This window comes from Rosa chinensis, chromosome 6 (assembly GCF_002994745.2).
Source record: "Rosa chinensis cultivar Old Blush chromosome 6, RchiOBHm-V2, whole genome shotgun sequence".
Taxonomy (NCBI): domain Eukaryota; kingdom Viridiplantae; phylum Streptophyta; class Magnoliopsida; order Rosales; family Rosaceae; genus Rosa; species Rosa chinensis.
The window spans coordinates 25815168-25839074 of NC_037093.1; the positions used below are offsets into that span (position 1 = coordinate 25815168).

General features: G+C 39.1%; 2 protein-coding genes and 2 long non-coding RNA genes across 4 annotated transcripts; 2 read left to right on the plus strand and 2 right to left on the minus strand.

The window, feature by feature from the left end:
- Positions 1 to 27: 27 nt before the first annotated feature.
- Positions 28 to 1663, minus strand: LOC112169560. Its single transcript, XR_005801088.1, has 4 exons — positions 1498 to 1663; positions 1336 to 1358; positions 1159 to 1211; positions 28 to 743 (listed from the first exon to the last, which is right to left on the minus strand). It is a non-coding gene; the product is annotated as an uncharacterized LOC112169560 (long non-coding RNA).
- A 3352-nt stretch (positions 1664 to 5015) lies between these two features.
- Positions 5016 to 7022, minus strand: LOC112171118. The gene is made up of 4 exons (XM_024308350.1): positions 6630 to 7022; positions 5934 to 6380; positions 5191 to 5221; positions 5016 to 5101 (listed from the first exon to the last, which is right to left on the minus strand). The coding sequence occupies exons 1-4, from the start codon at positions 7020 to 7022 to the stop codon at positions 5016 to 5018; spliced, it is 957 nt and encodes a 318-aa protein (XP_024164118.1).
- Positions 7023 to 8971: 1949 nt separating this feature from the next.
- LOC112171120 (zinc finger MYM-type protein 1-like) lies at positions 8972 to 11302 on the plus strand. Its single transcript, XM_024308351.1, has 3 exons — positions 8972 to 9128; positions 9447 to 9597; positions 9661 to 11302. Exons 1-3 carry the CDS (start codon positions 8972 to 8974, stop codon positions 11300 to 11302), a joined length of 1950 nt encoding a protein of 649 aa, XP_024164119.1.
- An 8993-nt stretch (positions 11303 to 20295) lies between these two features.
- Positions 20296 to 22395, plus strand: LOC121050173. Its single transcript, XR_005802252.1, has 4 exons — positions 20296 to 20687; positions 20854 to 20961; positions 21590 to 21644; positions 22361 to 22395. It is a non-coding gene; the product is annotated as an uncharacterized LOC121050173 (long non-coding RNA).
- The last annotated feature ends 1512 nt before the right edge of the window (positions 22396 to 23907 follow it).

A 23907-nucleotide genomic window follows, 5' to 3' on the forward strand; every position in this document is an offset into this window, starting at 1 on the left:
ACCCTTGCATTTCTGCTGTCTTCTTTGACAAGTCAAGCTCCAAAATCTGAACATCCCAGATTAGTGCCAATGGTGAAACTGATTTACATTAGATTTCAAAGTGGCTATCATAATTGCATGCAGAACTAAGACCAAATTCCTTAGATTTCAAAGTGAAAGAGAGAATTTGATAATATGTAGACTGAAAATTTGAGAGTGAATTTGAGTTTCAATGAGTGAAGTAGACTGAAAAGAGAGAACATAGCTAATAGTCTGAGCCTCTGAGGAGAGACTGAGAGGGGAAAATAAAGGAATGAAATAAAAGAGCTGGCCTTTCTAGAAACTAAAGTGGTTTGTTAATGTGAGTACCACTTGAGAGCCAAGCTAGATGCACATCAAGTAAGCACTTCCTAAATATGAAAGCAAGACCAAAACAGAAGAAAATGTCAATACAGCTTTATCTGAACGTTATGTGAGATTTTCTAATTATTTCTACACTTGGAAACAGCTCCTCTTCATTTAGTTTTAAAGCTCAAGTCTTTAGCTCTTAACGGACAATCATGTCCACTATAAGCTGCAATTAATGATCCTACATGTACATATAGAATAGGATGATAAATAAAAACGAAAAGTTTCTAATTAATTACCACCGGAAAGTAGTCGTTTTCTGTTTCACCATTGAGATAGCAGAACATATCTTCAATGGCATATACAGTTGTTCCCGTTCTTGGGTTTTTTCAAGATACCATCAGCTTACCGGCAATCTATCAAGTTTTTAACAAAACAATTATTTTCAATTGACTTCAAAATTCTACACAAGAACAAAGCACATAACAAAGACTTAAACTGGTATGAAATCAAATAAAGAAAAGAGACAAACACTCCCACATGACTCATCAAGAATAAAGTAATAAGAGGCCAAAATCTGTTACTCCATCCTCCACTATTTTTCATTTTTTCCAATCCAGATTTCCTTCCAAAATGACGAACATTCATGACTCATTCTCCCACATCATATATCACCTCTGTGAAAAAATAAAAAGCTTTTCTGAATTACTACTTTTTCCAACAAAAGGATCATACTCAAATTAACCCCATTTCCCGTTCTATCACCACAAACGCCCCATATTCTCTCTAAAAGAAGAAAAAGAAAAGAAAAAGATTGCTACAAGTATCCACCTTTAAAGAAGGTTGCCCCTTTGAGAAGTGAGAACCCATCTTCTATCAATAATCTGCATAGAACCAGCATATTCCAACCAACGACATATTAGAATTGGGTACCAGGAACTAATTAAAAAAATGAAAGAAAAAAAAGAGAGGATTCATCTCATATTCAGAAATCTAGACTGTGCATACCATCATGCTTCTTCATCAAATTTCTGGCAAACAACAAGAAAATGACTAGAATCCAACTCCATTTAGGTCTCTATAAATACAAACTCACAAAAGCAATACAAGCCATCAAAATACATAGAACAGAAAAAGCATTTAGGTCTCTCTAAATTTAATAGAACTTACCATATTTCCCGGCCATTCCAGCCTTCTTCTTTCTCTTAGTCTGCAACAAAAAAATCACCATTTCTTAGAAACACGCAACTTTTCCATATACCAAAGCAATTTGAACTAAATTCATCAAAACAACTCTGTATTCACTAATCGAATCAAATTCTAGCTTTAACTCAACAGAAACTTAAGCCTCTACTGCCACAGATTTTAGTGAAAACTTGAAGAACAACTTTCAATCGAAACAGAGAGAGAGAGAGAGAGAGAGAGAGCAACCATCCAATAACAAACTTTTAAATAAGTTCCACGATTTTCAGTTTCCCCTTTTTCTACGGTCCTACTTGTACAACTCTCCCTCAATCATATTTCCAACTCATTCAAATAGTTAAAGTAGATCAACTTTACAGAAGTCACTGTTGCTCCACCATTCAAGTCCAATTCTTTGGACACAAAACACCATAGCCTCTTCTTCGAAACTAAATCATACCAATCTTTATGTCTCACAACAGAGAAAAATCAGAACAAATCCACATGTTGCCTATTACTAAAAACTGCAGACATGGGTATAACAACATATCTATGACCAATATCCTTGAGAAAAACAGATAGAAGCCACACTCAAATGTATATCTCTGCCTTCACCTACAATCATCATTGTTATCATCAATACATTGTACACTATCTTTTATAGTATCCATATCAATACCCTTATGATGATTACCATCAGCATCACCAAATTCTACATCATTTTTTACACATTTCATACCACTACCAAGATCATCACCGTTAATTACATACTTCAAAAGCAAGGTTCAGTAAATCAAATTAACCTCTGTTAATGTTCCATCATAAATTAGTAACTCGCTATAACCATAAAACAAAGCAAGAAAAACCATGTACCATCCAACAAAACAGGAACACCAAATACCATCCAACGAAAAAGGAACACCAAAAGTCCAAAACTGCAATTGGAAAGAGTTACAGATTATGGACCATCCAACAAATAAGAAAAGAAAAGGCAAAAGTGTAACAGGAAAGCTTGTACACATTATACAATTAGCTATACAACTACAGGATTTCAAAGTTGTGAATTCTTACATCTCGCATATAGTTTTGTCTTCCAACCTCCACCTAGAGAACACAGAAGCAGAACAGTCACAATTGTAACTTGAACAATTTAGTTAAAGAAACAAAGAGAGCTATAGAAAGTAAGGGGCTAAATCTGTGTTTATGTGCTGAAGAACAAATGTGTGATATGAAACCAATAGAAACTCAATATCATGATAATTCACTTCTGACCCAAAACACCCAGAAAACAAACACACAACATGAAGCATCCGATAGAATATTAATAAAAGATAAGTTGATTCTTAGTTTCCTGGCCAACTAAACATGGTATAAATTTCAGAAACTGCTCAATTGATGATATAATCAACTCCAAATCAATGTGAACATAAAACGAGAACCACATAACTATATCAAATAGGCAGAGAACGAAAAAATCAACAATCAGTAAAACCCTAACAATCACGACCCATCCAATTCTAGTGTATAACAATTGATTCATTCTCAATTACACTCGTCTAACCCTACAATTAATGACAAGAAGAAAACCCTAATTCGTCGAAAATTCAAGTTCAAGCGCTCAGATCTTTCAAAGATTTAACGCTTTAGGCTCCAAATATGGTTGAAGCAACAACCGGAGCAATGGAAAGGAAATCTGAGAAAGCGAAGGGAAGTTGCTTACAGGTTGTTCTTCACCGATAACCGACGAGCTTGAGGTTGCCGATGACGAAGCTGTGGAGGACTGACAGAAGCATTGATGGCGGAATGCGAGCCGTGGGAGAGAAAGAGATGGAGCAGGAGGCGGAAGCGAGGCGGAGAAAAACCAAAACCAGGAGGAGGCTCAGGCTGTTGAGGACAGTGACAGCGAGGGAGAAGAGGGTGAAGGTGAGGAAGGGGAAGGAAGAGGCTCCTATGAAATCGAAGCCATTCGCTGGAAAAGGGTTCGAAAGAGATGGGTTTGTAGGTCGAGAGAGTCATGAGCTGTGTCGAGTGTAGAGAGGAGGTCGGGCTATGTTTTTTTTCTTTTCCCCTTTCTTTTAGACACGATGTGGCAAAATTAAACCTGGCTAAAAATTCTCAAAGTTATTCACACAACTGATATCTCATCGACTGTCGTCTGAATGCAGCACTAAAAATCAAAATATGAAATCATGGAGGGAAATATGGCGCCTACAACATTTTGGCTCAAAATGTTGCCGCCCAGTTCCAAGTTCACACAACAGAAAATCTTAAATCTGTTGTACAATTAGAACAACTTGCACTAGGCCTATCTAGGGGATGACATTCAAGCAAGCTTCATCAATCTTTGGTGCTCAGTTTTTCAATCACACAACGGAGATAATGAAACCCGTTGTACCTAGTAGTCCAAATTTCAGTGTTTCAAGAGCCAACCAAGACTCTAAAGTGGAGGGAAATTTGCCGCTAAATTTTTTAACACTCAGACGACGGACAATACCTAACTCCGTTGTGCAATGTTGTTTTGATAAAAAAGTTATCACTTTATTGACACTCACACAACAGAATATCCCTAATACCGTTGTACAATCAAGCTTACTCAAACACACAACAGATGATTTAAGTTCTGTTGTGTGATTAGTGTCGTCTGATTAACTTATTGTAGTAGTGTGTAGGAGGCGGTGGTTAGAGGGGACTGCCGACTAACCACAGGTAGTTAGAGGGGACTGCCGACTAACTACCTCATCTGGAGGGGACTGCCGACCAGATGACTCACCGGAGGGGACTGCCGACCAGACTATTACCTAGAGGGGACTGCCGACTAGGTAATGTACGCATGCGCCAAAAATAGCCTCCTTGCCAACTCCTTTCTTTAAATTCTTTTCTTTCCACGAAAACCACATTTACTCAAATAACATTCCATTATAAATTTAATACCATGCTGCATGCATTATTTAAATAAAATAAAAGTCCACTCACAGGTGAGTCTCGCAGCTAATCCTGCTACCTGCCCGTGTCCTCCTTGCTCGAGGGCTCAGTACGTCCTGTAATAATTGGCAGGATATAATTAACCTCAATAAGAAAATAATCTAAGAATCAAAACTCATTCCCTCGACAAGTAATGCTTGTTATTCACAAAATTTCCTCTAACATTCCCTCTCTTCAATTTATAATTTAAATTATCGAATTCAGAATTCCTTAACTAATTAACGCCCTCGCTTAATCTCTAATCTTCACAAGGATCGTTTCGATAACTTAACCAATTTAATTTCAATTCACAATCTCAACTCCAATTTCTCCACAAAATAATTCACCAATAGCATTTTACCAAGAGATTTACCCATAAAATTTATACCATAATATTCAAAACAACCATATCCAACAGAAAATTTCCAAGAAGTCTCAATACCCAAATATCCTCAAGTCTAAAACATAACTCAAAGATTCAATTAATGGGTTTTGGAGGGCTGGCAGAGCCTCCTCACCACCACCACCAGCAGCGGCGTGTGGTTTCACTGGCCCTCACACCAAACCCCAAATCCGGCCAACCTAACAAACTCAAAAATCATCTCCACAACACGCTCAACAGTTTCTGTACCTGCAACAACCAACAAAACTCAACGATTTGGTCGGAAAGATCAAAACAAAACCAAGAACTCGTCAGTTACTGCTCACGCCTTCAATCACCTTCAATTCTTCCTCCACCGGCCAAAACAAGCTGCAACAAGATTAGGAACACGTTCAGCACCTCACAAACAACCAAAACCCTCAAGAAATCCGGCCGGAAACTGGAGATGGAAGTAAATCCCGATTTCCCATTTATGGAAATTCTCTTAAAATCTCAAAAATTAAAGCTACCCAAGGTGAAAAAACTTACATGACTAGGTAGAGAAGGAGGAGAGGATCATGCCATGCCAAGTGGTTCGTCTTGAGGTGGCCGGACGGCGACGAAATCGCCGGAAAACCAAAAACGGCGAAAGAAGAAGAAAAATAGGAGGGGGAGGTCGGGTCTGTCCCAATTTGGAAGCTTTGACTTCTCTCTCCTCTATCCCAAAATCGAAATTCTTTTAAAAACAACAACTATGAATAGTAACTTCCTTTTTTTTTTTTTTACACCACAACTTCCCCAATACAACTCTGATTTAAACAAACTACGTGTCCACGAACTCGATTTTTCGTATACTACGATATTCTCAAAGAAATTTCCTAATTAATCGGACTAAAGAAAAAGTCACTCTTCGGTCAACCACAGTAAAGTGTAACTAGTAAAAACTTTAAGGTACGGGGCATTACAATCTCCCCTCCTTATAAAATTTCGTCCTCGAAATTGTACCTGTCATGGAAAAAGATGTGGATACAGTCGCCTCATTTGCTCCTCCGGTTCCCAAGTAGCTTCCTCAATGAGATTATTTAACCTTACTTTGAAGTACTTGCTCACGACGATCAAGGATCTGTACTGGTTCTTCTTCATATGTTAGATCTTCTCTAAGTGTAATGGGTTGAGCTGGTAACACATGAGAAGGATCAGCTATGTACTTGCGAAGCATGGATACATGGAAGACATCATGTAATCTAGATAGTTGTGGGGGTAAGGCCAAGCGATAAGCAACAAGACCAACTCGTTCCACAATTTCATAGGGACCAATATACCTTGGACTAAGTTTCCCACGTTTACCAAACCTTACCACACCCTTCCAAGGAGATAACTTCAAAAATACCCAATCACCAACTTGGAATTCAAGATGCTTCCTGCGGTTATTAGTGTAGCTCTTCTGTCTACTTTGAGCAGTCTTGAGCCTCTCTCTAATCACCTTAATTTTATCCGTTGTGATTTCAATAATTTCAGGACCAGTAAGTTGTCTTTCTCCCACTTCATCCTAACACAAGGGGGTCCTACACTGTTTCCCATATAAAGCTTCGTAGGGAGCCATACCAATACTCGAGTGGTAACTATTGTTATAAGCAAACTCCATCAAAGCCAGGTGCTTATCCCAACTTCCTTTAAATTATAGAGCACAAGCCCTCAACATATCTTCCAAAGTCTGTATAGTTCACTCAGATTGCCCATTAGTTTGAGGGTGGAAAGCGGTGCTAAATTGTAGTTTTGTTCCCATAAATTTGTGAACCTTCCTCCAAAACGTTGATGTGAAGCGGGCATCACGATCGGAAGTAATGGACTCGGGTACACCATGAAGCTTCACAATCTCATCCACATACAGCTTTGCTAACTTGTCTATACTAAAGGTTTCTTTAACCGCCAGAAAATGCACGGATTTGGTGAGTCGATCCACAATCACCTGAATACCATCATTACCATCCTGGGTACGAGGTAATTTGTAAATAAAGTCCATGGTGAGATGCTCCCATTTCCATTCTGGAATTGACAAAGGTTGTAACAAACCCGATGGTTTCTGCCTTTCTGCCTTCACTTGTTGGCACACTAAGCATCTACTCACAAAGGCTGCAATTTCTCTTTTCATGTTTGGCCACCAATAGTATTCCTTGAGAGTTCGGTACATTTTTGTACCACCAGGATGCAGAGCATACGCGGAATTATGAGCTTCAGTAAGTATTTCTTGTTTAAGCGCTTCATCGTTAGGAACACAAAGTCTTTTTCCAAACACTAAAGTCCCATCTCTTCGAATAGAGAAATCAGGTTGCCAACCGCCACGAACACCTTATTTAATCCCCTCAATTCTTGGGTCAAGAGATTGTGCTTCTAGTACTTTATCAATGAACACTGGTCTCACATGAAAACTAGCCACCAGAGCACCAACCTCATCAACTGATAACACAACCCCAGTAGACCTCAACTCTGACAATAGCGGTACTCGAGTGGCCCTTATATATGACAAAGTCACAGAGGGGTTCCTACTGAGTGCATCCGCCACCATATTCGCCTTACTGGGGTGGTACTCAATGGTACAATCATAGTCTTCAATCAATTCCATCCATCTTTGTTGTCTTAAATTTAAATTTGGCTGTGTAAACACATACTTGAGGCTTTTGTGGTCTGTGAAAATCTGACATCTAGCTCCATACAGATAATGCCTCCACAGCTTAAGAGCAAACACAATAGCTGCCAACTCTAAATCATGGGTTGGGTAATTCAATTCATGCGGTTTCAACTGTCTAGAAGCATAAGCAATCACGTTACCATGCTGCATTAAGACACAACCCAAACCTTGTCTAGAGGCATCACTGTAAATTACATACTCCCCACTATCATCAGGCAAGGCTAGAATTGGAGCACTAGTCAAACGACTCTTAAGTTCCTGAAAGGTCCGCTCACAATTTGCAGACCAAACAAATCTGACACCCTTTCTAGTAAACTTGGTAAGAGGAGCGGCGATTCTAGAAAAGTTTTGCACAAAACGTCGATAATAACCAGTTAGACCCAAGAAACTATGAATTTCCGTCACATTGGTCGGTCTTTCCCAATTCAACACCGCTTCGACTTTTTGTGGATCAACACTAACACCTGCAGCTGAAATAACATAACCCAAGAATGTCACATGGTCAAGCCAAAACTCACACTTACTAAATTTAGCATACAATCAGGGGCGGATTCACATATAGGCGAGCTTAGGCACTTGCCTAGGCTGTGTTTTTTTTTTTTACCTTGGATTTATATAGGTTGGTTGTAGGCAAGCCATGGAAAAATGGCAGAAAAGGGCAAAAACCAGAAGAATTTGGGGAAGAAGACGTCTACAACGCGGCATTCTTTTTTTTTCTTTGATAGCAACTCAAAACGACGTCGTTTTGAGATTTTCATTTAATATTAATGATAAGCCAAAACGACGTCGTTTTAAAACTAAATAAGAGAAAAAAAAAAAAAAAACCTAAACGCACAGTTCAAATAGGACTTGGAACTGACGTCGATTTGTCTGCTACTCACATCGTTCTCCCAAGTCCCAAATTCCCAATTTTGGAGGGCTTCCATATCTCTCTTTAGGCCTATTCTTTAGATTTGTGTGACAATTGAAGAATTGAATATTGCAATTGATCCATTGACAATCAAGTAAGTTTTCTTCTTCTTTTTTTTTTTTTTTTTGGATCGTGACGTTTGATGAATGATGATGATGCTTTGAAACTTTTCAATGTCTCAAAGTCCAGGGCTTATTACGTCCTTCACATAATCACATTGACAGCTAACAGCTTGACCCATTATGCTTTGAATCCTTTGATGATGATGCTTTGATTCACATTTACATAGCTACTGACCATCTGACCATATTTATGCAATTATGCTATTGGATTTCATCAAATTATGCTACTGAACTTTAACACAAATGCACAATCCATTTATGCTATTGAACTAGTGAACTTCATCAAATTAGAATTAGTTTATCCATTTGTATGCATTTTATTATTTTATGGCAATATCTTTTATGCGTAAAATTCAATGATAACAGTTATGAAGAGATATTTTAAAAAAGTATCGAGACCAGAGGAGACTTCATCTTCTATGAAGAACAATGTTGATAGTGAAAGCTCAAAGAAAGATGAACTTGAAGCAATTTTGGATAATCTTCCTTCTGACCCTGCACGTCGAAAGCGTATCTTGGATTATGATCCAAATATTCGTGATGAAGTTCGACGTCGTTATTTGCTCAAGGGTCCTTGTCAGCCTCGAAACCATGAGTTTCCCCAAACATTAATAAGTGGAACAAAACGACGTTTTGTCCCTTCTTGGTTTGATGAACATCCTGAATGGTTAGAGTATAGCATAGAAAATGATGCTGTGTTTTGTCTCTGTTGTTATCTCTTTAAACCACATCATGGTGACCAAGGAGGCGGTGATAAATTTACCTGCAAAGGCTTCTCTAATTGGAAGAATAAAAAAGGACTTCAAGATCATGTTGGAGGTTTGGGTAGTGTTCACAACCAAGCTTTACTAAATTGCCAAGCTCTAATGAATTAGAAACAACATCTTGAGTCAGTTATTAGTCGTCAATTGGAATCCTCTAAGCATAACTATTACACTCTCTTGAATGCTTCAATTGATTGTGTTCGTTTCTTGTTGCGGCAAGGTCTTGCCTTTCGTGGTCATGATGAATCTGAATCCTCTAACAACAGAGGAAACTTTCTTGAACTTCTAGAATTTCTTGCTGAACATAATGACAGTGTAAAGGCTGTTGCCTTTGAAAATGCTCCTAGAAATCTACAGTTAACATCACCTGTTATACAGAAAGATATTATAAATGCAGCTGCAGTTGAAACTCTTAATGCAATCATGTTTGATATGGGTGATGCACCATTCTCTATTTTGGTTGATGAAGCACGAGATCATTCAGTAAAAGAGCAGATGGCAGTTGTTCTTCGCTATGTAGACGATAAGGGCCAGGTAATTGAAAGGTTTGTTGGCATCCAACATGTTAAAAGCACTGATGCACGGTCCTTAAAACTTGCAATAGACGAGTTATTCTCCAGAAATGGGTTGAGCATATCAAATCTTCGAGGACAGGGCTATGATGGGGCTAGTAATATGCAAGGTGAGTTCAATGGTCTTAAGGCACTTATCTTGAAAGAAAATGATTGTGCATTTTATGTTCATTGTTTTGCACATCGACTTCAACTTGCCCTTGTTGCTTTAGCTAAAAATCATGTTCCAGTTGCTTCCTTTTTTTTCTTAGTGACAAGAGTGGTTAACATTGTTGGAGCATCTTGTAAACGTCGTGATCTTCTTCGAGAGCAACAACATAATGAAGTTATGGAAGCTCTTCACAATGATGAGCTTCTAAGTGGAAAAGGGTTGAATCAAGAAACTACTCTCAAACGTCCTGGTGATACACGTTGGGGTTCACATTACGGCACCTTACTGAGTATTATTTCTATGTTTTCTTCCACAATTAAGGTGATTGAAATGATTATTGAAGATGGAACATATCCTGATCAGAGAGGGGAAGGTAATCTTTTGTTAGCACAAGTGCAATCGTTTGACTTCATATTTTGTCTATTTTTAATGAGACAAGTGTTAGGAGTCAAGAATGATCTATCACAGGCATTACAAAAGAATGATCAAGATATTGTCAATGCTATGGATTTAGTCAAGGCATGCAAGCAGCAACTACAAACAATGAGGGAAGACGAATGTGAATGGGAAACTTTTCTTGACAAGGTTTATTCTTTTTGTGGCAAGCATGGTATCAAGATTCCCAATATGGATGATGTCTTTGTTGCTCAAGGGAAATCCCAACGGAGAGCTGAAAAAATAACAAACCTTCATCATTATCGAGTGGAGGTCTTTTATACTGTGATTGATAGACAGCTTTCAGACTTGAATGATAGTTTTATTGAGGTAAACTCTGAGCTTCTTGTTTGTGTTGCAAGTTTAAGTCCAGATAATTTATTCTCCGCTTTTGATAAGCAAAAGTTACTCCGTCTTGCCAAATTCTATCCAAGAGATTTTTCTGAAAGAGATGTCTTATCACTTGAAGACAAGCTTGATATTTATCTTAATGAAATGCGATCCAACAGTGAATTTTCTCAATTGAAAGGAATTGGTAGTCTTGCTAAAAAATTGGTGGAGACAGGAAAGCACAAAACACATGCATCAGTCTACAAGCTTCTAACTTTGGCTTTAGTTCTACCGGTTGCAACAGCTTCAGTGGAAAGAGTATTCTCAGCTATGAACATTGTGAAGAATCCACTTCGTAATAGAATGGGAGATCAATGGATGAATGATAGTTTGCTTGTTTACATTGAGAAAGATATATTCAATAGCATTGGTAATGATGCTATAATGCTGCGTTTTCAAAATATGAGATTGCGCCGTGGACAATTACCGTCTCGTTGATTGAAAACTTGTAATGTAGTTTTTTTTTTTTTATGGAGTTAGCATTTTCAAGTGACTTGAATTAGTATTGATAAACATTATATTATCATTTTTTTTTAATATCTTACTAACTTAATTTGAATCTTGCCTTACCTAAGAAAAAATCCTGGATCCGCCACTGCATACAATTGATGTATCCTTAGAGTCTCCAACACAATACTTAAATGATCAGCATGTAACTCCTCACTCTTGGAATAAACCAAAATGTCATCAATGAACACGATCACAAAGCGGTCAAGGTACGGGCGAAACACCCGGTTCATGAGATCCATAAAAGCAGCAGGTGCATTTGTCAACCCAAAAGGCATAACAAGGAACTCATAATGATCATAACGTGATCTAAAACCCAAAACGGCGAAAGAAGAACAAAAATAGGAGGGGGAGGTCGGGTCTGTCCCGATTTGGCAGCTTTGACTTCTCTCTCCTCTATCCCAAAATGGAAGTTCTTTTAAAAACAACAAATATGAATAGTAAGTGTCCACGATACAACTCCGATGTTTAAAATGATTTAAACAAACTTCCCCAATACAACTCCGATTTAAACAAACTACGTGTCCACGAACTCGATTTTTCGTATACTACAATATTCTCAAAGAAATTTCCTAATTTACCGGACTAAAGAAAAAGTCACTCTTCGGTCAACCACGGTAAAATGTAACTAGTAAAAACTTTAAGGTACGGGGCATTACATTTTTGGTTTAGGATTTAGCTAATTTTGGCAAACAGTTTTTTTTTTTATTAGCTATTATTATTTTTGGGTAGAATTTGTAAACTCTATCTGATTTATGATTTAATAAGTCTTTGATTATTATTAATAAATTAAAAAAATTTAATATTCTGTTAAAGGAAAAACAGATTATGTGCCTTTGTCAAAGTGATTGACGGAAAGGGAATCAAGTAATTAGCAATCACCATCAATCAGCATGGATCAAGGACCAATCAATAGTTCATGTCATCATTGTAATTGATATTTCTGTTGTAATTCTCTTCCTATATAAAGGAGCTAGAAATGAAATGAGTAGACCAATTCCAATTGTCATTTTACTTTTACACGTTATCAGCACGCTCAGAGCCAATAGCCAAAGAAAAAAAAAATCAAAACCCTAGAGAAAAAAAAAAAGTTTTTCTTCTTATACTGCCGCCACCAACGATTAAAAAAAAAAAATCCCCGTCCACCTTATCAGCCAGACAGGCAGCCAGCCCCACGGGCCTCCAGCCCAACGGCGCTGCTCCCTCGCCAAGCGCTACACCTGCACCTCCTCCTCATCCCAAATCGCGCGCGGCCTCCCACCTGCACGCACACCGCCAAGCGGACTGCTGCAGCAACCCAGCACCCACAGCCGACTAGATCAGCCTCCTCCCCTCCAGATCCTTCTTCCCTTCACTGGCCTCAATCCTCCTACAAAGTCCACCCAGCGCCCCGCACCTGCGCCTGCGCAGCCCACCCACAGCCCCGCGCAGCACAACCCCGTGTCCTTGCAGATCCCATCCGCCTGCAGATCACCACGCCTGCCCAACCCGCCCTTGCAGCAACCCACTCGTCACATCCCAGCCCCGGCACTGCTGCCCCGCAACTGCTGCAATCCAGGAGGCCAGATCGACAGCACCCTTAGAAGGAGAAGAGAGAACCAGGAGGAAGAAAGAAGATGCGAAAAGGAAGAAGAAAGGAAGAACAAAAGGAAAAAAAAAAAAAAAAAGAGGAAGAAAAGAGAAACAAAACCAGGCCCAAAGAAAAGGGCGGCCCAGAAAAAAAAAAAAAAAATAAAAAAAGGCCCAAAGAACAGAAGGCCCAGAGAGAAAAAAGAAACTCGACCCAAAGTAAAAGGGCCAGCCCAAAGAGCAGACCCGGCCGAGACCGGAAAAAAAAAAGGCCTTGCAGCCCAAAAAAAAAAAGAGAAAAAAACAAGGCTCAAAAGAGAGAGGAAGCGGCCTAGTTTTTCTCAAGCTTAAAAACATCGCTAAGCACGCCTGCATCAACACGCGCGTGCGCTAGGATTGTTTTATTTTCTCGAAATCAAGTATGTTTTCTTTATTTTATTTTATTTTTTTAACCAAGCATGTGAATTTTATTTATCTTTTCTATTTTTATGCATGCTTTATACTTTATTGTTTATGCTTTTATTATATTTTGTTATTGAGCATGTTTAATTAGATAATTTTGATCATTTGAAGCATGCCTTATTATTTATGTTTTATATGATTATATTTAAGCATGATTTATAATTATGTTTAAGTATGCTTTATATTTTATTGCTTATGTTTTTATTATGAAATTTTAAGCATATTTTGTGACTTTATTTTACGCATGATATATTATTGCTATTATTATTTTTTGTAGCATATATATATATATATATATATTTTGTTGTATATTTGTGATTTTTGAGCATGCCATGTACTTTATTTTTATATATGCGATGTTTATTTATTATTACATGTGTTATGATTAATTTTAGAATGCAACATATAAATTCCATTTTGCCATGATAATGAAAATTCATGTGCATTATACACACAGACATTTACTGTGATAAAGCATTTTCACATAGCATCGAAAAAATGTGACCATTATGAATCTTGGTCTTGAAATCTAATTCATATTTTTGGAAAATAATTTATGTGGATGTCCTTATGACTGCGTAATTTATATCTTCTCTATTGTTTTATGTAGATGGCTGATCCAAATCGACCTGAGTTTGACATTTTGGACTCAGAAGGACTTGAGTACCACCGTTGGGTTTCTGATGTAGAAATTCCCTTTGTGGCAAAAGACTACACCGCCACCATTACTGACCCCAAAGATGATGAACTATTTAATAAGGTGAAAGCAGATGCCTTAATGTTTCTGAGGCGACATATTGATCCTAGCTGTAGATACCTCTACTAGCAAGGCTAGTTTGCTACCTCACCAAGCATAAACAACACCCTCATGGGATCCAACCGCTACTTGCATCTTGTAGCCCTATGTTCAAGCTACGCTACGGTATCCGGAAGTCGCAAATCCGTCGCCGGGAAGCCACCTTTCCGGCCTTGCCAACATGCCCTCACAAATAGGCTTTCTAGACTAGAAATGGTGGTTGCTTGTCCCACATCGAAAAAAATGTAAAGGAGAAGCATTCCTTCACCTATAAAAGGAATGCCTCCTCCCACTTAAACACAATCCCATTACATCTCTTGTAATCTTGTTAGGCCGCAAGGCTCGACACACTAGTGCATATTCAAGTGGACGTAGTTTCCCGCTAAGGCGGGAAACGAACCACTATACATCTCGTGTCACTCTCTCTCTTTACTTATCGTTAATTAGATCCCCACGGATCCGAACGTTAACATTGGCGCCGTCTGTGGGAAGCCGACACACAAAGGCTTCGTCACCTACCACGAACTTTGACCCATTTGGGCCGGTCAATGCTTGGTCAACGCTGGCAACAACAAAAAAAAAAAAAAAAAAAATTTGCCGCTCACTACTCTTGACACCCACAAGTTTCCTTTGGGCACCCTGCTATCTTCTTTCAATCGATCATCAACACCAACATCAAGGCTTTGTCTGCTGGACTGCACCACCGGGCACCCTCCGCTGGGCCTTTCATCTAGTCAAGCTCTGATGGACGTCCAGAGGGCAAGCAGCTCCACCGCCGCTAGTCAACACTCAGCGGAGCACTTCCGCTGTACAACTCCGCAGTTGCTTCGTGCCACTCAGAGGGCTCCATCCCCTGCTCCACCAGACTGCCCCTCCGCTCCGCCGAGCTCCAGGTCCGCTGCACCCCAACTCCGCCGGACTTCTTCCTCCTCTGGACGAGCTTTCTCTGCCGGCCTTCCACCTCCGCTGGACTGTTCACCGCTGAGCAGCACCTCCCTGAGCATCAGGCCTCTCTTGAGCTTCGAGCTCCGCCGAACTCAAAACCTCCGCTAAAACTAGCGGAACCGCCAGCCAGGTCACCACCGGACCGCTAGCCCAGACCGGACCGCCAGCAAGCACGCCGGCACGCTAGCGTCAGCCCACTGCAAGCAAACACCGCCAGGCCCGCCCACTAGCGCATAGCCTCCGCTCCGCCGAGCTCCGCTACCGCTGGCCGTAACTTCCGCCGACTAAGGCTACCTCCACCGGCAAGGCTCCGCCCCGACTGATCAATGTTCCTTGCAAGCACCGCTAGCCAACTCCGTCGAGTACCATGCTCCGCTCCGCTGGACAACCCGCTAGCCAACTCCGCCGGGCACCATGCTCCGCTCCGCCGGACAACCCGCTAGCCAACTCCACCGAGCACCATGTCTCCGCTGACTCCATGCCTCCGCTGACTCCGGGTCACCGCTGAGCACCAATTCCCCCGCTGAGTTCTAAAACACCGCCGGACAACTCTCTCCACACCCAGATTATCATCTACTCTGGGCACTCGTGTTCAATCCTTCTTCTCTTGGCACCCCTCAGACTCACTCTGTGCACCCAGCAGTTTTTAACTCTCTGCGCGCTCGAATGCCCATCTTCGACTCTCGACTATATATATTTCAGCCTCGCCCATGTTTCGATCAGAGTCAGCACCATCCTCGCTGCCACACGTTGTTCGCTCAACCTCTGATTTACGAACAGCTAAGTCCTTTTTTCTCCATGCAGTTTGTTTCTTTCGAAGTCACTGGCATTCAAATATGTATATATATGTGCTCTTCAACTTGCTGTGCGTTCATATTTGTGTTCGCATGTGTCACTTACCAGATGCCAAAATTATATGTGGCCACATATGCACTCTTAATCTGTTTTGATTCCAGGTGTCCACCGAATAAATGGTTTGGCACATGCATATATGATGATATACTAGACACCTCATGCTTCATTCTAGTACATACTGCATCCGTGCACGTTGCAACTAGCAATTTATGACTTTTGACTTTTGAGAGCATAATAAACTAGTGTCATGAGGTTAACATGTGTTTACCTTATCTGGTTTTCATTATTATCAAACTGGCATTTACTTAGACATGACTCTGTGATATACATGTCAAACTTATTCCACTAAGTTTCTACTGCCTAAGCTTGTTTCATTGCTACGTACAAGTATTGAAATGCAATCGCATCGATTATCATGTCAAGCATATCTGGTACCATGCACCATATTAATCATCTCTTAGATGGTTTACCTCAATTATTTTGGTGCTTAACCACAAGCGTATGCTTATCATCAATCAACACTATCACACATGGGTTTCATTTATTTACGTGTTCATAGCATTGAAATTAAGCTTGTGCATGTGTACAACCTTCTTGGTTTATAAAGCTAGCAATAAGATAAGCTCAAAATACCATGATCACACCCTAGATCAATTTTCATTTTTTGCTTCACCTAATTCAAATATGATGCAAACTTGCATCTGCACATGCGCATGAAATTCTAGACTTTACATGTCAATTGATGCATGCATATATACGAAGCAACAATATCACTATGGTCACTACTGTGACATTCTAAAACATGTGTACATTAAATATCTATGGCACATATTTAATCAATTTAATTATATGGAAGGAATGCTAATCATTTACCTTATGTTAAGGGGACGCCGTCACTTAGTACCGCATCAATTAACGAGGCTTCTACTAAGGAACTTCGCTGGAGCAATGGACCGTCACGCTCGGCCAACTCCGCTAGCCTCCAAATCGGCATAAGATAAGTCACTATATCTTATCTCTTCCACTCTTGCAATTAGAGCCATGGCCATGCTTTTACTACTCTTAAGCATGCCCACAATGTATCACACTTGATATGCATTTACATGCTTCCATGACCCTTAAGCATGCCTACAAAATGTTATTAGCAACTTTACTACAAGTACATGCTACACACATACATGCTTAAAATTCAATTACTTGTGACATGCATCTAGAAGCTTGTGACACTTACGACTTAATTAAACATGCTCGGATAAACGACTTGTTCGGGTTACGACTCTCTTGGGTATCGAGTATGGCCACGACTTGCGCTTGGGCCACGCCTCGCATGCTCGCACAACGCCTACACACTCAACTACACCCAACTTGCTCAAACAACCCAACTTGCTCGATCATGTCCAACATGTTTTACTTAAGCCCCAAGTTCACAAACGCTTCATTCGATGTCACCGGGACTACTCCCACAAATTACTTTGGACACCCATTACACTTGCCACTATCTATTGTGCGTGTTATATGGCCATAAGATCCACATATACAACTACCAATATTTTACATGTACATACACATTAATGGAATATTGAGTTCTTCTACCATTTGTTGTTCGCAACAAAACGAATTCTTTTCGCATTCCATTAATACGAGCGGTAACCAATACAACAAGCATTCTACATATGCGCTTTTTTGTCTCATTGTGTAGGTTAAAAGAGTCCCTTCTTGCTTATGGAGCTCGGGGAATTGTAGGGGCTCGGCGCCTCTCGGACATTGTTTATGCTTGATGACTTCATGATTATAACTCTCCAACCAAGAAGCTCCTCTTACTCGGGGACTTCGGGGACTTGTAGATACCTCTACTAGCAAGGCTAGTTTGCTACCTCACCAAGCATAAACAACACCCTCATGGGATCCAACCGCTACTTGCATCTTGTAGCCCTATGTTCAAGCTACGCTACGGTATTCGGAAGTCACAAATCCGTCGCCGGGAAGCCACCTTTCCGGCCTTGCCAACATGCCCTCACAAATAGGCTTTCTAGACTAGAAATGGTGGTTGCTTGTCCCACATCGAAAACAATGTAAAGGAGAAGCATTCCTTCACCTATAAAAGGAATGCCTCCTCCCACTTAAACACAATCCCATTACATCTCTTGTAATCTTGTTAGGCCGCAAGGCTCGACACACTAGTGCACATTCAAGTGGACGTAGTTTCCCGCCTTAGCGGGAAACGAACCACTATACATCTCGTGTCACTCTCTCTCTCTCTCTTTACTTATCGTTAATTAGATCCCCACGGATCCGAACGTTAACACTAGCCTACGCTGGGAGTACCTTCAGTTGAAGACACCCAAAGAATTGTGGGATGCCCTTAAGGGACGTTTTGGGAACATTCATGACACTTTGCTCCCAGAACTAGCTATTCAGTGGAATGGAATCCGCTTGCTTGACTATAAAAAGGTCAATGACTTCAACAAGGACATGTTGCGCTTAAAGACACGTCTCAATTTCTGTGGAAGGGAAATCACAGAAGATGATATGATCTACAAGACTCTTACCACCTTTCCTACTTCAGCGTTTATACTAGCGAACCAGTATAAGTTGGAGTATGACAACAAAAGAATCACAACCTTCAATAAGTTGATAAGCCTACTGCAAGTGGCTGAGAGACATAATAAGGTTCTCTTGAACAACAATGCTAGGCCTACTGGGATAAAGAAAATTCCTGAGGCTAATTATGGAAAAATGAAAGGTGGAAAGAACTCCAATGCAAAGGGGTTTGGACGTGCTGATCCCTACCCACGTGGCAACAATGCACCATGTGGAAAGGGACGTGGAGGTGGTGGAAACAAGGTGCAAAAAGGCACCTAAGAACCCTTCAGTCAAACAGGATAGAGTTGGCAATGAACCATGCTATAGGTGTGGAGTCATTGGGCATTGGTACAAGAACTGCTAAGCAAGCAACATAGTTGCAGCCACTTACAAGAGATATAGGGAGTCTAAAGAACAAGAAACTCACTATATGGAAGAAGGAGGCCATGACTCAGATGTCAACCTCACAATTGTAGACCTTAATGGCAACAAGGAACTTACTCAGTCAATGGATGCACTAGTTTTTGACTGACCTGCTTTATCTATTTTCCAAAGACAGTTGTGAAGGCATAATGCCGCATTTTTAATTTGACTATTATTTGGTCTTAAAGAATATGGTTTGATGAATTAGATTTCTGAACAAAGACCTTGATTTGATTATCGTTGGCTTATTAATAAATTTTGAATTTTATTCTGAAGCATTGAATTTATTCAAATTTATTTACTACACATATTTACATGGTTTGAAATTGCACTATAAAGATGTAAAGCAATACATCTAGGGAAAAAAAATTATTAGAATGAAAAGATTATCATTCTACTAAAATAGAAATACTCTAAAGAATATGAGATATATTTAAAGTCACAGACGCTCTATATGCACCAAGAGCTAATCGAACCTTGTTAAAGTTTCAAAGATATTCATGCCAACGGTTATCATGTAAAAACATACTGTGAGAATGGACTTGAATACATTTATATTACCTCCAATAAATGTGGTAGGAAACGCATTTTAGAGAAACTTATGAGTCGATCTAGTGGACTATACCTCACTACGATTCGGATCATTGAATCCTATGCTGTCACCAACAATGAAATGTGGGACACTGACTCATACAGGCTATGGCATGACCGCCTAGGGCACCCCGGTTGTGACATGATGATTCGTATTTTAAAGAACTCATATGGACATCCCTTCTTTCGAGTGAAAAATAAAATGGGACAAAAATCCGTCACAATGCAAGGTGTCGGTCCTAGTACTGCTCAAATGCAGTCATTGCCTTCTGAAGTACCAGAAGCACTACCTCCCTCCCATTATGCCTCATTGACTATTTCAAAGGCAAATCACTCGTTTTGTAAAGCCTGCTCTTTAGCAAAAACAGGATCGAGACCTTCCTATGCTAAAGATACAAAACAAAACATTCCATTCTTACAAAGGATACAAAGAGATATCTGTGGACCTATCCATCCAGAATGCGGACCATTCAAGTACTTTATGGTTCTGGTGGATGCTTCGACACACTGGTCACATGTCGCTTTATTGTCCATAAGAAATGCTACAAAGTTCCTAGCATAGATTATACGTTTAAGGGCTCACCACCCTGATCACCGTATCAAGTCTCACTACAACAAATCTGGGTATATGCAACGGGTTGTAATACAAGGAGTTAAAATTCCTTGCATTTGATAATATTATCCAAAGAATATTGCAAGTCCTTGCGTTTGACTCTTATCATTTGCAAAGAATATAAGAAGTCCTTGTATTTAATTTTTTGAAATCCAGAAAGTGATAAAGTCGTTGTATATACTTTCATAATCGTTGCATTGAAAATCTAAATGCAAGGACTTCAAGTGAATTCCTTGCCCGACCCCTTACAATTATTGACTCCGCTCTCGGTGAGGTGAGTCTATCACTTGGCTATTGGAGGAAAATAACAAAAATTCTCCTCTTACTCCGAAAAGAAGAAGACCCCAGATCCACGAATACCCCAACCTCTAGATCTGCTTTCTTACTGCCGATCTGGTACTACGCATGAATACCCACTCCCAAACTGAAGCTAATTTCTCCATTTCAAGCACCGTCGTCATCATCGACACCTTCATCCGGTCTCTTGCTCCCGCAAACTTTTAAGATCTCTCTCATGGGTTTAAATTTTCTTCCACGAGATTTTTATGGGTTTAATTTCTCAATTAGGGTTTTAATTTCACTTCTGGGTTTAATTTCAGAATAGCTGATGGTGAAAATCTTTCATTCTGTTTTTTATTTTTGTAGCTTTAAACTGTACCAATCTACTGATTGAGTAAAACCCATATCATCTCTCGGGTCATTTCTGAGTCCTATGATGATTGAAGGTGTTGGGTTTCTTTTGTTTCATTTAAGGTCAGTCTCATATCTCTCTGTGGATTGGAATAAGGGTTTTTGCTGTCTATTTTGTTGCTTTCTGTTTTTGATATTCATGAGGTTGAAGCTAATTGTGACTGTCATATCAGGTTCATCATGTATGTATCATCTTATTTGCGTTTGGTTGATCTTGCTTGTATGGGAATATAAATTTGCTATTGAAAAATGTCAGTAGGATATGCTGATTGTTGGTTAGGTGTTTCGATCGTTGGGGAAAAAGAAAACGAGTAGAACTGTGAAGGTCCTGTTCGATTTATATTCATTAGCAGTTAGCAAAATTGAGGTTCTTGGTTTAGAACAGAATTTGATGCAGAATATAATAACGAAAGTAATCTGTTTAGGGTTTTCTTAGGAATATATAGTTTAGCCTATTGTTATTAGGATACCTCTTAGTTGTTAGCTTATTGTTTAGGATTATATAGATAAATAGATGCATTGTATCAGTTGTTAGACAGATTTGAAGACTTGATTTGTAAGCCAATAAACCTGCTAAATCTCTTGTTCTCTTCTTAATTCTCTTCCTGATTGCCTACCTTCTCTATATCTAAGTTTTCTGTTCCCTAACTCCAATTTTAATGATTTAGTTATTTTGCTTATTGTCTTTCAGGCTAACTTCTTGAAACTAGTTTAAAATGGTTGATAGCAACCCATCATCTACAAAGGTAACTATGGTCATGAAGCAATAAATAACAATAAATAATATCAGCCTTGGTTTTGTTAAAATCACAGAAGTGTGAAGCTGAAAAGGAAATCCTAAGAGTTGGGTCATCTGTGATCACCTGGGCATTTTTTTAATTTACTATTGTGAGATGATATGGATAAGATATATAGCTCTTCACTGGGTAGGGGAAATAAAATCGATGCATTTTACTACTGCATATGCTCCTTAATTCCAGTAGCTAAGCTACAGTAATGCTCAATTCTAGTAGCTAAGGTTAGTTCTATATCCCAATATATAGCTAACATCTTAATAAGTGTTTGTACCATTTTACCAACAATTTCATATCTTGGTTAGTTCTGTCATATATATTGCATCCTTGAATCCCAACCACCTTACGGCACGAGCATTGCTAATTAGGGAACTCCACAATTTCTCTAAGATCTATTTAAGGCTCTAGAATTCCCAGGTTAGAAACTGAAATTGGAAGTTGGCCAATTGATAAATGTGCGCACATTTACTTTTCTGGACTAAACTTCATTCTTTCTTTTTGGGCATCAGTATCTTCAAAGTTTAGGGATTATTCTTTTCATGAGTTCTTATGATTAAAATGCTCTACTGTTTTAGCCTTTATCAATTCGTTTGTGCTTTAGGTACCTCATTTTCATTTTTCACAGTAAGCAGCAACAGTTTCTAACTATATTCTTATTAATGCAACAGGTACAATTAATCTAGGCCAACTTTATACAATAAGGTACAAGTTCATGACTTGCATGTCATTTTGAAGGAAACATCAAAATATTGAGTTGTGAGTGTTGGGTGAATATACGTTTGTCTCTATATATCTGCAGTTTTCTGCATCCATTAGGTGGAGTATGCTAAAGAGTCAATTCATACATCTACGAGATTGAACTTTATAAATATCCAATTCAACTTGTAGGTACCTTTCAGGTTTCTTGCTTCTGAAACCATCATTATGTAATTCTGTACATCAATGGCAACAATGGAGTGCGTTAGACTATCTTAACAGTGGGGTTTTCTGTCTCTACTCTCTAGTGATTCCCACCATCTTGTATATTCAACTGTCTTACCTCACAAGGTAGGACAATTTTGAGGTAATTCTCTCAGTTACATGTATATCAAGACTCGTACTGCTTCACAAAAAGAAATACACCATTTAGTTTGTGCATATTCTGAACTGATACCAAACTCTTTTTTTTTTTTTCCTTTAACAGGTCTTAAACAATCAAGAAGGAAGACTTATTGTCTTAAATCTTGAATGAATTATGGTAATCGCTAGGAACTGAAATCTAGGCTTTCTATTAATATAAATGATGATTGATAATTATCTGATTGAAGAAACTAAGTAAACCATTCATAATACAAATCTAGTCCATGAGAAGTTACTACTTACAAGTACAAGTTATAAGGGAGTGGGTTGATTAGTTAAGGGACCGGTACTGTGTACTAAAGATCTGGAAGTCAGTAGAAAAAAACAGTGGGTTGATTAGTTAAGGGACTATACTTTGGTACTGTATACATAAAAAAAAGAAGTCAGTAGAATCCCTTTCAAATGACTTGATATTTTAAAGAGCTATACTTTGGTTCTGTGTACTACAGATCTGGAAGTGCTCATGTGTTGGGTTTATATATGATTTATGATTATTTTCTAAGTAAACTGGTACACCTAAAATAGGCATAATAATTTAACCCTGCAATCACAAATATTAATCAATTGTAGTATAGGAAAGAAGGGGTCTCCTGCAGAGAGATTGCATTTGTGTTTGGAGTGGAAGTTGAGCAGTGAAGTCTTCACAGAGGTATAATCCTATACCTTGAATATGGATTTGTTTAATTGTTGGAAGTGTTCATGCCAATTGGTTCTCAAATAGCGATTCTAGTTTGGGATTATACTTGATTGTCAATGTTTGAATTTTATGATATGTTGACTTGTGAATTTAAACGTGAAGCAAAATTGTGATGGTTTAGAGTCCGGTGGAAAAGGATATGTTATTTAGCATTGTTTAGCTAAAGTGGGAGTTAATTTCGTTGGTGTTAATTGTCTGGGAGCACGGGTGGTATATTAATTGCAAGGGCTGTTAAAGGCAGAACCTTGGTGGTTGTAATCAAGAAAGGTTACTGGAAGTACATTGTGCTCTTAGACTTGTTAACATAGTACTTTGGGGTGGTGGTGAATAATAAGGTTAATTGTATATATGAGCTTGTCTGCTTGACGAATGCTATATGCTGGTGATGTTATTTATCAA

Excerpts from the sequence above, each read along its gene's own strand:
- LOC112171118 (XM_024308350.1), bottom strand. The coding sequence starts at position 7,022 with ATGTACCGAACTCTCAAGGAATACTATTGGTGGCCAAACATGAAAAGA. Across the intron at positions 6,381-6,629 it reads CATCAACGTTTTGGAGGAAG|GATGAAGTGGGAGAAAGACA; the intron begins GTTCACAAATTT and ends CCCTTGTGTTAG. Across the intron at positions 5,102-5,190 it reads CGGTGGAGGAAGAATTGAAG|GTACAGAAACTGTTGAGCGT; the intron begins GTGATTGAAGGC and ends TGGTTGTTGCAG.
- LOC112171120 (XM_024308351.1), top strand. The coding sequence starts at position 8,972 with ATGAAGAACAATGTTGATAGTGAAAGCTCAAAGAAAGATGAACTTGAA. Across the intron at positions 9,129-9,446 it reads TTATTTGCTCAAGGGTCCTT|TTATTAGTCGTCAATTGGAA; the intron begins GTCAGCCTCGAA and ends ATCTTGAGTCAG. Across the intron at positions 9,598-9,660 it reads AACAGAGGAAACTTTCTTGA|TAGAAATCTACAGTTAACAT; the intron begins ACTTCTAGAATT and ends TGAAAATGCTCC.